Source organism: Taeniopygia guttata, chromosome 1 (assembly GCF_048771995.1).
Source record: "Taeniopygia guttata chromosome 1, bTaeGut7.mat, whole genome shotgun sequence".
NCBI lineage: Eukaryota > Metazoa > Chordata > Aves > Passeriformes > Estrildidae > Taeniopygia > Taeniopygia guttata.
Window position 1 is genome coordinate 57,664,640 of NC_133024.1, and position 15,951 is coordinate 57,680,590.

Consider the following 15,951-nt stretch of genomic DNA (forward strand, 5'->3'; position numbering starts at 1 on the left):
TAACCAGTGAAGGCCTTTGTTAAAATTTATAACCAGTGTGACGTTTTAGTAATCAGAGAACCAGCCTTTTGTGGGTTACGACCTAGCTCCCTACTTTGTACAAATCAGAATAAAAACCAGAAATACCTCTCAGTGTGTCAGCTGGTGCTGTGCACCAAGCACCCAGCCCATGTTCAGGACAACAGGGTGGTGGACAGGACTTCACAAAGACAGCCTGTGGCCTCCATCCTCCTCCACCTCTTCCAGATGGCATTTCCTTCTGTGTGCCTCAAAAATAAACAAATGCCTTTTTTTCCTCTGTGGCTTCACACATGTGTGGACAAGAACCAAGGCCTCAATTTTTATTTTCTGACTCAGAGGTGGCTGGGACTTTAGCTGTCATGTTTTGTTTGGCTGCTGCCACAGGCACAAAGGCAGCTGTGACGGGAGGGGCAGCTCAAACTCCCAATGTGAGCTCTCATTTTATTATTTACTCCAGCTTCTCCCTTCCTTTGCCATATCAACCAGAGTTCAAAGCACAGATCCACCCGGCTGGCACACCGGAGCCCAAGGGATATGGGGAGGGAGTGATTTCCATTTACTGTGTGTTACACAACAGTCTGCTGCTGGAGACACATTATTGCTGCTGGAGATTTCCACCACTTCTCCAACTGACATAAACTAAACTGACAAATCATTTTCCATGTGTAATAGCTGCATCTACGGCATGAAGTTTTGTTGGTGAAGCTGTAATCTTATGGTGCAAATTTTTTCCCCCCACATTTCCAGTAAACACCAAAGCAATATCCCTATATCTAAAACCACTTATGTCAGTCAAGCATTACCACTTCAGATTTTCTAGAATTATGAAAGGAAAACATCCCTATGTTATAGTTTGATTTTAAAAAATAGCCTCCCTCTCCAGTGTTTCTGTCAATCTAACACAGCCCTTGGAGTGAGGACTATTACCAGATATGCTTCCACAAAGCTTATCCACATTCCTGACAATATTGCCAGCACTCCCTAGCTGCAGGGAGTGCTGTCAGATAAACAACCACTGGTGTGGGTATGACCAGCCTTCCTGTAAACGGGGTGAGGCACTGGGTTTGCAGGTGGAAGACTGACTGCAAAGAGTCAGAGAGAAGCATTGAACTAACAAGGCAGCTGTGGCAGAGAATTGCTTGTTCAATAGTTTCTAGAGTTCCTTCTGTCAAGCAGCAAGATCATACTCTCTCTGCCACTCTTCTACTCCTATTAGTTTTTCTAGTATTAGTGCTCCAAGTTATATTTAACCTTACCAACCAATTAATAAAACTCCAACATTAATTCAATCATAGAAAGTCATATTCCCTTTCATTTTATACTGACAGAATCATAATACCAGGCACAATATTTATTATTAACTTACCCTCTACTTAAACACTGCAACATGCAAGTTTTTGAAGCCCTAATAGTTTGGGCTGTCAGTTGTATCATATAAGCTACAACAACCTTTGTGAATTACGCTCAGAATTTCGTGTTGTTTCTTTGTCACATACTGGGAAGTGATGGAAAAGGAGAAGTTTAAATCCAGTTCCTGGATTTATCACAACATTCAGTTCAGTTACAAAAATATACATTTTATACAGAGGATACTGACAGCACACTGACTGCATTAAAGTCTGTTCAGAAGTGATTTGTGAATTGCTCATGTTCCACCATAGACCCAAACTGACTAATCACCCTGTCCTGTTTCTCACTGTATTTTACTTATTTATGGTGATTGTCAAAACATTATAATAATAAAAAACATTTTGGAGTAAATACAGAAAAATGTTTTTTCCATTTGATTTATTTTCATAATAAACCAATTAAAAATACAAAAGAAGAACCCAAGGTTCAATGGGCTCCATCATTTAAAAATTTGTCTTTAAATACAAAGTCACTCAGTAATATGAATACATATAACATTAGACCTCTAAACATAACGATCTTATTGATCTTATTTGCATCTATCAAAAGTTTGTATGGAAAAAATTAGCTGAAAAAACTTCCCTGCAACATTGAATATACAGTATTTACAATCAAAACCAAGAACTCTTAGCAGTATTAATCTCCAAAAACCTGCATAAATTGTATATATTTAATTTCCCTCCCCCCTTACAAAATAATCTGAAGTAGAAAGCAAGATTGTTAAGCTTCATAGTTGCAAAATGGCATAAAACATTTGCACCTGTAGTGATGCCGTTAGCTTCTGTAATTAAATATATCTGATGTTTCCATATAAAATATAGACATGGCATTGTCCATTTCTGGAATATATGTTTTGAATACTCTCAGTAGGAGTGTATATTCAATTTTGCACACACAAGAACTTGTGCTGCAAAAAATCCAAGAGGATACCTGGTTATCAAAGTCTAAAACTGATGTCATTCACTGATATGAAACAGGTACTCGATCACAAAAATTCAGACACATGGAATGAAACTGTCTTACTAAAACTAACTGCTGCTTCCAAAGGTGATACACATACAGATTAAACAGAAAAGGTTACAATAACATTACTGTAATGTAAATCAGCAACAGACTGACACCAAAATAAGAGAAGTTTGAAACTTTGGCCAACAACCTCAGGAGGAAGTCTTCATAGAATAAAAAGCATGTTCCTTCATGCCTGTACTTTGAAAAATGATTAATATATAATTTTATTTATATGATAACATTTAGCATTTAACAGAAAATCAAAATCCATCTTAAAGCATGAATTCTAAGAATTAACTGCAGAATTTTAGTAGCTTTGCAACAATCATGCTTCAGAATCAAATAATATATACATAACTGAAAAGGTCCCATCACATTTATGAAAATAATCATCCACAGGAGTTTTTTAAAAATTATTTAATTATCAATACAAATTGGGTTCCAATGGCTCATTTTCTTGCTTCACTTGCATGTTAGATGGGAAATTATTTGAACTGGACACTACCATCACAAATGGTTGCTGCTGGAATCTCTGCTCTGACTGCTCAGTATCTTCTGCTTTGTCACTCTCCTCCTTTTCCTCTTCTTGTAGGTCAACCTGCTTCATGTCCGGTGCTTTAATGACCGAAGTGATCACTGTGCCTGATGGCTGAGACACCACCTGTGAGCTGCTGGGCGAGAATGTCACCACAGGGGTGGTGGCACTGAAGGATGGAGATGAAGCCATGTTGACTGTTCCATTGCAAATTGTCTGCACGCTGCTGGTGAGCACCTGCTGAACTTGTGCTGGGCTCAGCACAATCGAGGAAGGAGGCGAGACTGGCTTCTGAGACTGTAGCATGATGTTTTCTTTAAGAACCGTCATGGGCTGGGAAGTAGGAATGGCTTGTAAAATGAATTTCTGTGCTGTTGTTACTGAGGCTGGATCTGTGCTGGCTATCACTGTAGTAAGAGGCACTGTCTGGAGTGTTACAGCATGCAGCTGCTGATTTCCAGGAGAAACAACCACTGGAACCTGTGTTGGAGTCTGCAAAGTCCTGCTAAGATTAGAGAAGATTACTGTGTCAGAACACTTCCATGCTGAATTAAAAAAAAAAAAAATTATAGATTTACTACGGAAAAAACATTTGGCATCATAAACATTTCATTTCCCCAACATTTATGAAAGAGGTAGTAGAATCTCTCCTAAAAAAACAAGAACTGGACCTGACCCCTGAATTTAGCAAGATGATTCCCAAAGTAAAGGTGCCCCACATGAACAATACTGCCATCACCAAGCTGAACAGCCTGCCTTTGAGACATTCAGTGGTTCCTCAGGACAACTGAAATCACATCAACGACCTCTACCTCAAGCATTGACCAACATCAAAAGCACAACCTATTAAAGATCAGCCATCAGTTTCAAAAATTACACCAAGTAATTAATAAATCAAAAGCCTAAATAATTTGTAGGTCAGGACTTGAATATCCTGACATCCACCTATACATTTAACTGTATTCAAAAGTATCCACACAGTAGCGTGTCTGGCACAGTCCCAGGACACAGAGTTCTCTGTCTGCCAGGCTCATACACACCTTCTGGTAAAACAACTGATCAGAACCTGCTTCCAAAACATCATTTAAGTTAGGAGTAATTCCATCAGTTGCAGGCTATGAGACTTGGGTACCACATGACTGTCAATAGATGTAGAGCTGTGGGGACAACATTAGGGGATTAAGAGATGTATTGCTGGAGTGCACAACTACTGCAGTGCACAGTGGTGACTTAAACATGGCAACACACTCCAGTCACACAAATTAAAACAAAATAAAAACCCCAGAAAACAAATGGTTACGGGGAGGGAGAGAGGAAGGGAAGGAAGGATAACTGCTTTAAGACCCTGCCACAGCTTGTTCCATGCCATCGTGCCACACTGTCTCTGGCAATCTTTCTTTTCCTTCTGTTTGTCATGCAGGGTTCTCGCCAATCTCCCTGCTTCTCTTCAATGTTTAGTCCTGCCTGCCCTCCTCCCCCTTTTCAGTCTTAAGCTCTCCCTTGTGTTTTCTCACCCAAAAAAAAAAAAAAAAAAAACAACCAAAAAAACCCCCAAACCTATCTCCACCTCCTAGCTTATTTCTACCCCTTCCAAAATCACTTTAGATGGTAAGCAAATGATTGTCAATTTCATACTTTCACATCCATGCACGATATTGCCTGCACTTCTTTCTGAAGACTGGGCCTCAGATATGCCTTAAGGGTTGCCTGCCATACATCAACCATGGAATTTCCTCTGTTCTACACTCCTTCTACTCATATAGAATTTATTTTTCACAGCTCTGTGAAAGTCTACGTATCAACATTTAGCCACTGACCAGTCCAATCTAATTCAGCATAGTCAAAATTTCAATTTTAAACCATACAGTTGCAACAAAAAGCTTACCAAAGCAGGACTTAGGTGGTGCTGAAGCTATGGGACAATGTGGATGCAGATGCTGCTGCTGGTCATAGTCCAGCTGCACAGGGACCTGCATTCCCCCTTTCTTAGTACAGCAGCAGAGACAAGTTGTCATAGGGTGATATTATGATGCTGGTATCCCCAACTGTGTATTCTATTTATGTTTGATATTGTGTTCTGTGCTTTCAGAACTGACTCTGAGAGTGAAGGTTTGTTTTGTCTTGTTATCAGCTGGTTCATGTTCCCCCATGGTCTGTTGTCTAGAAGAGGCTAGTGCTGGCTGTCTTGCTTTTGCTTTTGCTTTGCTTGAGGGCTTTAGCTCGCTTGCTTTGCTTGCTTGCTTCTGCTTTTGCCTTTGCTTTTGCTTGTTAGTTAGTTTAGCTAAGCAGTCCAATTTTTTCCCTGGACTGTTTTTCTTTTCTTTCCCTTTCCTGAATATCACTCCAAACTGCTCCAGACTGGGACTTGGGAAACACCAAGGAACACCAAGAGCCTGCGCTGTGATCTGCAGCAGCCATCCCCAGTGCCGGAGAGCAATCCCCAGTGCCCAGACCCAGGCAACCACTCCCAGGAAAGACTTTCTGGATTTGTTCATCTCTTCAGAGTGGTGAAAGAGTTTTGTTGTCATCTGGTGTTGTTAATTTATTTTTTTTTTTAATAAATAGGTTCTTTTCCACTTCTCTCCGAGAAAATTCTTCCCGAGCCAGGTGGGTGGGGAGGGGCCACGGGGGTTTGTTTTCTAGGGGCTCCTTCCAGAGGTTTTTCTCACAAATTTGCCCTAAACTAGGACACAAGTGCAGGAATATATGTAAAGGATTGCTCATGTCCCACTCAGTCCTCTGGGAAAGGCCTCTAGCTGAGCTCCAAAGACTGCTCCAGCAAGAGCAGGCCCAGTAACCCTGCTGGTACAGGCTCAGAGCACCTGAGTGCTTCCCTGAGCATCCTCCAGCTGCCAGTCCCTTCTACAGGCAATCTTTTCCCCAGATCACATAGGGCTAGATAATACAAGAAACAAAATTTCCATCTGTAACTTTCTGTTCCTACCCAGAAAGACCGTTGCAGCACCCAGGAAACCAAATTCAAACCCTTGTTAACAAGGCACCCATGCAGGTCTCATCACAGCAGCCATCATAACCATGACACAAAATTTGATGTGACTGACACCAGAGTCACTCTTGAGCTCCTTTTTCACACAACAGAAGAAACCCTAAGGCAGAAGTTCATGGAAAAGTTCATGAAGGTGAAGCACCAGCTGGAGTGATTTCAAATTTCTGGAGAACTTGGTGCTGGCACAGCAAATACCAACAACCAAGCCTAAAGCACAAGGCTCAGAATGACAGTACCAAGACTCATGCCAAGTCTCCAAGGGTTATCAGTGCTAACTTTTTTTCCCCCCCCCCAGCAAATCCCCTGGGACCTTGACAGAAAAGTCATTAATGTCCATGTCAGAAGTAGCAACAGGATGAGGGCATCCACTATGTCCTTAAAATAATAAAAAAGTAAACTACCTGCATTTAAAGAGACTTGTAATAAAATCAAAATGTCAGGTAGGTGCACCAGGAAAGTCTACAGAGACCAGCAATGCAATTAGAACAGCTATGAAGGAGAGATAACTGACACTTGCCATTAGAAAAGCATCAAAAGTATCAGAATAGATACCAAGCCAGTTCTTTAATCCATTAATAAATTTACATAAATTTGAAGGATTAAGAACAATGCAATAGCTGCAATTTTGAAAGTGGCGGCTAAAGCTGCTAGCCTGTGCAGGTATGCCCTCCAAGTATTAGCTTGAAGCTATTTCCTTGTTCTGTAGTTGTTTTGTAAAAATAAAAGCTGGTAACTGCCAAGTGGCTTTGAAGCATAAGCTCAAAATGTGTGAACTGCATCTAATCAATGCAGATATCTGCAAAGCACTAGGCTGAGAGATGAAACCAGACCATTTGTCTCAGCACACTCTAATTAGTATCTGCATATTAATCTGAAGCCATTTTATTTCTCTTGAAGGGCAGTCCCATGCCTGAGGGTTACTCCAGATGTGCTGTCTTCTCCATCAGCCAAGATACAAATAGATGATACACATATCAACCTGTATATACACATACATGCATACACACACAGTCTGAACTTGCTACAAGGGAAGCATACAGCAAGTAGCTGTACAAGCACTCCATAAATATTTATTTATGCTAATGATAGCCAAGCAAGATGTGCACCTTAATTGTTAAAACTGATTACTAACTAAAAGTCTATCTGCCTAAACAATTTGCCTTAAATATAATTGAAAAAGATACAGCTTGGTTATTCATTTTGTCTGTTTTACAAAAAAAAAAAGAGTACACAATAATTAAGGTGATTTATTAACACTGGGCGACACTATTTCAGGTGCTTTTAAGTCTATATTTTGCTATGTTTCTGAATTTCACTGGCATTTTGCAAACAGCCTTTCTTCTCTAAGGTACAGATCTTTTTCCTTGATTATTTTAAAAGATGCTGCTGAGGTTTCAAAAAGAACAAGAACATTGAGCAACAGCAATGGAAAGGAAATTCTGCCATAAAACAATCTGATTACAACTGAGAAAAGAATGAAAAAAATTCTGAAGTAATTTTAGCTTGGCAGAAAATGATCATCTATTTCTTGGGCCATTTTTTACTGTTAATGGCCTGGAATTGTGCAATATCTTATTGGTTCATCAAGAGATAAATAGTGAAGGCAAGGAAAACAAGTTTATTTATGGTAATTTATGTGAAATTTATGAGATGGAGAAGATACCAAAAATATTGAAGCTGCAAGCCAAGGTAAACCAAGTATTTTACAGCACACTAATAAAATGAAACAAAGCAATATTAAGACATACATAGAGGGAGGTAAGAGAGGACAGAAGCAGAGGACTCAACTCTCAATGTGTCCTTTTTACTGAACCACAGAGTCCAACAATCTTCTTTCCAGAATTTTTCAAAACTGCACAGTCACCTGAATTAAAACAGAGCTGCGGAACTTCCACCTCTTTCAGCAATGCCAAAGACATGGAAAGAGAGCTCCTATGGATATCCTATTGTGCATAAACAAAATTAATCCAATTAGATTACACTATAGTCCTTTTTGTCAATAAACAGCCACCTTCTTGCGTATCTCAGAAATTACATTAGAAATGGGCTTAAGAAAAGGTCTTCTTCAGCTGCAGAAAAAATCAAAATGTTTGGTTATAAGCAGTCTCTGCTGTGATAGAAGTTGTCTGTATTGGAAATGTGTTCTGAGAAACACACCCTGTTGTAAACTAAATCATGGTTTCTTGTAGAAGCCCACCAAGACCACTCAGGCTATTTCCGACCAGCATCTCCCTCAGGAAGGACATTTTTCTTACCAACCTGAAACCTGGCTTGCAGTCAAGCCTTCAGTTAAAAGAATCCAGAGATGAGCTCTTTGTAGCAGTCCCGTTTCCCTTCCTTTGGGGAAGGCTATGGCAGCAGTGAGCCAACTCCAACAATACCTACAAATCAGTGTGCTGGAGAGCTTTTAAAACTGCTAGCTTGCCTTTGGAGCAAGGAGGAGACTGCTGTCTAACTACAAACAGAAGCGAAACACGTTCACTGATGGTGGCTGATCAAAGGAAGGTCTTCAGAAGCTGTTTCTGATTATCTGCAAGTCCTCAGCTGGCATCATCTTCTTTTGCCCATGTTCCCCATCAAGCCCCAGGGAGATCTAGGGAGCCCTTTACCAAGACTTACACCTATGATGGTTTTTATTCAGGAGACCTATAGAAATGGCACAGGAGTGATAGGCTACAACCCTAGCTGACATCATGCAGATGGGACTCTTGCTCTTATTCAAGAAAAAGGGTCTTAAAGCAGATGGTCAATGCAAAATAGGACAGTGCCAGACTGGTTTCATGTGTCTGTGGAGTTATGCAAGTTTAAGCAAAGCCAATAGAGATACGGTGTGAAGGATGATTGAAGAAAATAATGCTGACGTTCAGTGTGCAATTTACACAAGACAACGTCTATATAAGGTATGAGATAAAGACAATTTGAAATTGCAGCTGTAATCACATTTTCAGAGTTGATAAATTCCTGCTAGACAATTCTTTTTTTTTTCCCCCCCAACATCAGCATTGCTGCAGTCAGACCACCAAAGCATCACAGTCTGGACACAAACAGATTATGGAACAGCAGAAAGCATGTGTTTGCTTGGGTACATATGGCTTTCAAAGACAATTGACTCTGCTTACTGGGACCAACACATGGTGTTGGTGAATTCTTGGCTTCATTGCTGTTCTTATTCAGAATGCTCATGCCTTGAAAAAACATGATTTATGTTCAGCTACTTCCTCCTCCTCTTGAATCAGGATCCTGCCACTGCAATCCATGCTTGTCACCTTCAGAAGACATTTTCTATCTTGAAGGTTGCAAAAAGATCAAGATGAAAACTGTGGCTGATTCATCATGTCAAGGTTCTCGCATTCAGAAGTGAACACAGAGAGCATATCCCCTTGGTCCTCTGTGGCCTGTATTAGCTTTCCCCCAGCTACAGAACCAAGTCAAAATTCTGGTCTTCTTACATGCTCTGTCCAAACTACCACAATGACAGCTTGCAAGTACAGAAAGGAGACAGCAAGCTGAATTTTGACAGAAACAGATTAAAACCTGAAGTGTGGTAAAACATTGCACAGGGTCTGTCAGAAGTCAGCTAATTGCACGTTTCTTAGCATATAGAGCTGCCATCTAGAAGGTTCAGCCATGTCCCATACAGCCAATAACAGAGACAGACGTATAAGTTAAAATTACTCTCTATATGATATTCTCTGATATGAGATACTCCCTATATGATATTCAGATATTCTCTGAACTGTAAGTAACATAAAAATCGCTTTTCACTCCATCTTAAATCACTACTACTCTAGATTAAAGGTAAATAAAAAGCATGTTTCTTCATTTGCAGTCCTCAGCATTTAAGGGAGAAATTTACTTGTCCAAACATGGGCACTTTTCAGCTTGTAGGATGCCCTAGGCAAGGTAAGTTGCTAGCCCAACAGGAGAAGTGTGCTTTCTGCAGCAACAGAAAGAATGCTCTTTAATGCTGAGAATGAGCCAATAGTACACAGAGCTGAATCCCAGGCCAGTGCCTCCTAATTCGAAAGCAAAACACAATTACTCCAATAATCCAGGAATTCTGGTTAACCTGTGTCTATTATTCTGGTTTAAACAGAATAATTTTACAAGCACAGAATTCAAAGAAACCTTTTCTCCCTCACAAAAGCTGGCTCATCGGAAGGAGTAAGCAATAAAAGGCCCATCTAGAGAGGCATTTTTTGTTTTGTCTTCTCACTGCAAACATGTGGTGCCAAACTCAGCTCCCACTTACACGACTGGAGTCTGCAGTTACTGGGTCTGCATACACCAAGCCAGAACAGTTAGACCTGCAGAACAGCAGTGTGTTTACAATTCTGAATATTCCCACTGGGGATACTAGATGTTTTCCTCAGTCAGCAAAACCCAGTTTGCTTGACTTGACCCTGCTCCTGCCCTGTTTCCCAAGCCTCGGTTAGCATAACACAGCCTTTCTGTTTAAGCACTAGGGCTGAAGAAGAGACTTTTATCCTTTGTAAGTAACACTTCTCCTTGTCTTCCTTTCATAGAGCAGCACCAAAACTTCTCCAAAAAGCACATCAAAGCCATCCAAAAGCCAAGACCTTTCCACTTCAGAGTAAGATATAAGCTTTGTGCAGCTATAAATGAAGTCACTGCCTCTCTTGTGAAGAGCCAACCACAGATTTACATGTCCATTCCTTTGAGAATTGCCAAGAGGCCTTGGGGAACTTGGGCCTTGGGCTGCAACACTCTCCCACTGATGCTTTGGGAGTGGTCTCTACCAGGCGGTGCTGCCTAGTGCAGGTCAGGGATGATGACACAAGCACTTCACGACAATCTTCAAACATGATTCTTTTACCAAGAACCTTTACAGAGAAGATGCACATTCAAACTTTCTCTGAAGGCTACAGTTAAGTGTTAAGAAACCAATTTTTTTGACCTCAAAGACGCTCAATATTTTCTCTATTATTTTTTTCTTTTCACAACAGAACAGAAGCAAATTGCTGCAGAGGGAAAAATATTTATTTAATGAAGAAGAGGGGTGAACATATACATAAGTAAATGTATGAATGAATAAAATGAAAAAAAAAAAAACAGAATAAAACTTTAGAAACTAAATTGCATAAGACAAATTATATGGGTTCAAGATATTCACACTTCAAGGCAGAACGCAACCATTACCTGGCATGCATAAGAAAACCTTTTGAGGATCATTACCAGAACCTGATTGCTGTTTTGCCCAAATGATCTTGACTATTTACCTGCCCCAGCCACTGAACAGCAACTGGCAACCAAAGCTGCTATTTGTCCTCACGCTTCCCTCTAAAAAGAGGCTCCAACCACAGCCCCACACAGTATGTGCATACATCAGAAGGTTTGACAATTCTTAGTCTACAATGGTAGCCATACCTGCTGTACATTTTCAAACCATGCAGACCATTCATTTCAACCCTTACGAAAGCCCTGCTGCAGCAATTCAGAATGTGTATGTTCATCTGCCTATGATTTACAGCTGTCTGAACAAACTTTTGTTTCAGCCTTATTATAAAACAAGAGCTAAAACATATGCTCTGAAAAATGTTCAGTATGTCATCCTACCTCAACTAACTATTTGAAGCTTGCCTTTTGAAGCTGAGCAGAAATATATCTGTCATAAATTGTATTTTGGGAGCCTGAAATGGGCAGTGTCTATTGCACAGGACTCAACAGCACTTATTTCGTAGCTTGTCCCAACCTGGTTAAAAGCACACCAAAAAAGTCTGGATTGTAGATTTTATTTTCACTCTAACTGCTCAGACCCTTTAGTATAAACTTTCTTAATCAGCAGTACTTCTGTACCATTCTGAAAAGGTTTGATGCTTCTTTTTGAACTTCTTCATTTTGTCATCTTGGCTAAGTACAGTTAGAGACTTCATGGAATAATGTTCTGGTTAAAAGCAATGGATGTGAACTAATGTAATACAGAATTCTAAGGATTTAAGGCTTCTGTTTCATCTGAATTTCACAAATGCATGATCTCTACTATTTTTTCCCTTAGCTTATTACCCAAGGTCTGACTGGGAAATACTGTAATGCAGTAATTGGATATCATAATGTCAATGAATAGCTTTCCAAACATTTGGCTGGACTTCTTTCCTGCCTTAAGTCTTACTGATACTTCTGTTTGTTGTTACCATTCCTTATAAAATCTATACTACTGATATTGTCTGTGATCCATAATCTAGTGTAGGTCTAGCCTAGAGCTACTTAACTCTGCAAATTGCTGAACTTTCCCCCTATTCATGTTTAGTATTGTTGTTCTGCTGACTTATATGGTTCAGTATAGCCTCAATTATGTCTGTACTGCTTTCCTTTTACTATGTTGCCCTTGTCCATTTTTACAAGTAAACCCTGCTGCTAAGGGGTAAGTGGAAAAGAGTCATGATGCCTAAGTGCTGTGTAGTGTTAGCTAGCTGACTCACAAATGAAGTATGGAAGCATGACTGGCTCCCAAATGTCTGCAGATGCACAGCTCCCAAAGGATTAGTCTGTTAATTGTTTCCTACAATCAGAACTTGTTCTTGTAAGAGCAGCAAAATGCTAGAGCAGGTAATATGCAGCTTTTCCTGTAACTGGAGACAATACAAAAAAAAGCAAAAGATGAAAAAAAATTGTTACAAAGAAAAATTAAGAAGCAAGAAGGAAAATAATTCTGAAGGTATCATGCAGACCCACCATGTATAATTCAAAAGCAAGGACACCAGTGTAAAAGCAGACATGAAAACACAGCTTCTGCTGTGGGACAGAACTGAAAAATGTCAATTTTAAAGAGAAGTTGTATCTCTTTCCTTTCTAAATTACATGCATCAGGCTGAACACCATGGAAAAGATGAGCTTCCCTCCACCATAGGCAGTACAGTTATGTGTGTACCTGTCATATTATGCTGTAGTAACTCTAAATTCCTAGGATGAGCCACAAAGACATCATTTCACTTCAACCAAACTGGAAGACTTGCATTTCTTGGAAGCAAAACAAATAATCAAGTCTATCTAGCCATCATCCAGTGAATTTATTATTATTCAAATATTTATTTTCTGTACATTTTCTTACCTTATATTCTGAACTGAGGAATTTAACGATTCATCTGGAACATTATTAGTTACGGCTGCTTGTCCTTCTGCGAGGGGCTGCAATGGCTGCATTACATGAACTGTCCGAAAAAGCTGAGTGGGTTGTACTGGCTGTGGAGATTGCATTGTCCTCAAAACTTCTGAAGTCAAGCCAGGTGTCTGCTGCTGTACAACTTCTACTTGCTCCTTCAGCTTAGCAGGCTTCGAGTTTCCTGTTTTTACCACTGAGGTTGATCCTCCCTTTGTTCCTGCATTTGCAGACGCTCTAGTTCTGCTTGATTGGTTTCTGTTGGCCACAGCAGGTGAGAGCAGAGCTGAATCTGATGATTCAGTGCTAGGGCTGGCATCTTCATCATCAATATAGATGAGATCTTTTGGCATGTCTTTAAATTGATACACCAGGCGCTGACCTTCTACTTTAGCAAGGATTCCCCTTTGGTAGTAGTATCTGTTTAAGGTGCACACACATCAAGTTACACAGATTTTTTGCCAAAAACAAAACAAAGCAACAAAACTCTTAGAAAATAAACACAGCACCATCAAGTGAAAAAAAACTTTATGTGCCTAGTTTTTTATTATAAAAAGTGGCCAATAGTGTACTTTTTTTCCTCAAAGAACTTTTTTTTTACTGGTATTTCATGCCACCTTTTAACTTAAAACTTAGATAACTCTGAGGAGAAAGAAAACAACTCCATGACTTGGCAGATCTGCTATCAACTCACACTGTAAAAAGTTGCATGAAACTTTCAATTTTCCTTTTGATTCCTACAGTTCTTTCAGTAATCTGAATTCGTGTTTATTCACCAATAAGCACAGGCAGACATTTTAGCTACAACAAAGCAAAGGGAAGAGGACAGGAGAGCACTATCTCTGTTACATTTGCAAATTAGTAGGACAACTTGAAATTACGCACACCAAGATGAGGGGAAATTAAAAGAAATGCATATGGCTCTGTTGGACAATTATCAATCAGCTGATAAGACTGAAGCTCCATGGTTGTCTACTTATTTTGCATTTTTTTTATGTATGAGAAAACTCCCAGCCTGACAGGCAGTGCCACACAATTCTATGTTTTAGAGCTGTCTGTACACACAAGTTCAGAGACATGAAACTAGAACTGAATTCTAAAACTGTAGTTTCCATTGGAGATAGAATCATGTACAACAAATAGAAATAACTTAATGAATACACATGAATGTTGGCGAGTTTTTTTTGAAAATAGATTGAAACTTTATGCAAAAGGTTTTCCCCACTTGAAATCTTCAGTCTCTTACACATCTGTGCATGACTCTGAAGATGCAGTTCAGCAGCAGTACTGCTAAACGTACTTTCAATACATCTATGCTGAAACTGAAGGTGAGCGACTTGGAATTGAGGTTAGTGAGGGTAAATTTTAGTTAGCTAATTTATTTTGCTGAAATAACATTTTCATTTCCCAAACCTATAGAATATTAGATTTTTGCATTATTCAAATTAGAGGAGGCATTTAATGTATACAAACACTAAAGCAACAAAAACAATCTACTATTAAAAATGCACATACCTGAGAGCCCTACCCATTGTTTCATAATTCATGTCAGGTTTGTTTTTGTGTTTTCCCCACAATCTGGACACAGCTTTGGAATCTACCAGTTTGAAAATGCCCTTCTCTCTTTGAGTCCATTTGATATATTTAGGACATGTAGCTTTGTCCTGGAGCAGTGCTAGTAAGAACTCCCAGAGATAAATGGTATTTCCTAGAATAAAAGAATTTCAGAAACAAAACAAACGAAACAAAGAAAAAAGGAAGAAAGAAAAATAAGTTATTTGGCCATATTTTATTAATGATGCAAATAATCTTAAAATTAAGAGGCTGGTATCTTTACAAAATACATTATAATATATCATCAAGACTAGAAAATAGTGATGAAAGGGCATGGGAGGGGAAGTTATTATAATCTTGTGAGTTATCATAATCTAGGTATCCAAATACCCCAGCCACTCTGTAAGCTAAGCCAATGTTGGACCACCAACATTAGACAGCATTAGGCATCCATGTGCCCATTTGCCTCCTGCTTAATCCAGTTACAGAAGCAGTCGCTATTGCTTTACCTTGAAAAGGAACATGTTCAGTTCTACCCCCTGAAAATGCTGCAAACTAAGCTGTTGCTTAGATGCTTTGCTGAATCGAGATGAGTGTTATAATCCTTTAAAAGGCTAAACAAAATCCTTGCCTTTAACAATGAGATTTATGTGGAGCAATCAGCTGAGGCAGGCAAACCTTCAACAACAAAGTACAGAAAAAGGTAATTTTTTTAAATCCAGTGAGTGCATGTGCTTGCTGATAGACAACATCCAAATTTCATTTTAGAAACAAGTGGGGACAAACACTTCTATATGAAAATCTGTCACATCTGTTCAATGTTTACCAGATATAAAGAAAGAGTATTGAAATCACAGATGGTGAATATTTAAAACTAGCACAAAATTAGCACTTTTTTTTCCAAAACCACATTTAAGGTGTCTAAACTCATGCAACTAATAAGACCTTTCTTTCCTGCCTTTTTTTTTTAAGGCTTTTGGTGTTTGATGTTCTTTTGGGAATCTGAAGCTGCACAAAAACTCCTTAGTTGTTAGTCTGAGAAAGCAAGAAAAAACTTCTTGCATCACCTCCCACAAGTAGCTGTGCAAAAACAGCAAGGAGAGCGTGTGCTGAAGTTCCGCAAAAAATGATGCCCAGCTGATCAGAAGGTGACAGGATCTCTTTTCATAGCTTCAATTTAGCCCAGTAGATTTTTACAACTTTAATGAACCTTTTTCCAATAAGAGACCTCTTAAAAATTGAAATTCCTATAATACTATATTATAAACTATATTTAGCAAATATTCAAAGTCATCAGCA

The 15,951-nt window shown here is 39.3% G+C and overlaps 1 protein-coding gene across 8 annotated transcripts in view; it reads right to left on the bottom strand.

Annotated features, from left to right (window-relative positions):
- Positions 1–1,792: 1,792 nt before the first annotated feature.
- ELF1 (E74 like ETS transcription factor 1) overlaps positions 1,793–15,951 on the bottom strand; it is an 88,496-nt gene continuing 74,337 nt past the window's right edge. For 6 of the 8 annotated variants that reach the window (XM_030271878.4, XM_072928582.1, XM_030271885.4 and 3 more), the window contains 3 exons: positions 14,614–14,806; positions 13,051–13,518; positions 1,793–3,479 (listed from right to left, as the gene is read on the bottom strand). In XM_030271878.4, the coding sequence (XP_030127738.4) occupies positions 2,864–3,479; positions 13,051–13,518; positions 14,614–14,806 (1,277 nt within the window). In that variant the 3' untranslated portion in view covers positions 1,793–2,863. The remainder of the gene's footprint in view (positions 3,480–13,050; positions 13,519–14,613; positions 14,807–15,951) is intronic. The other 2 variants (XM_072928602.1, XM_041715929.2) reach the window with 1 other exon arrangement.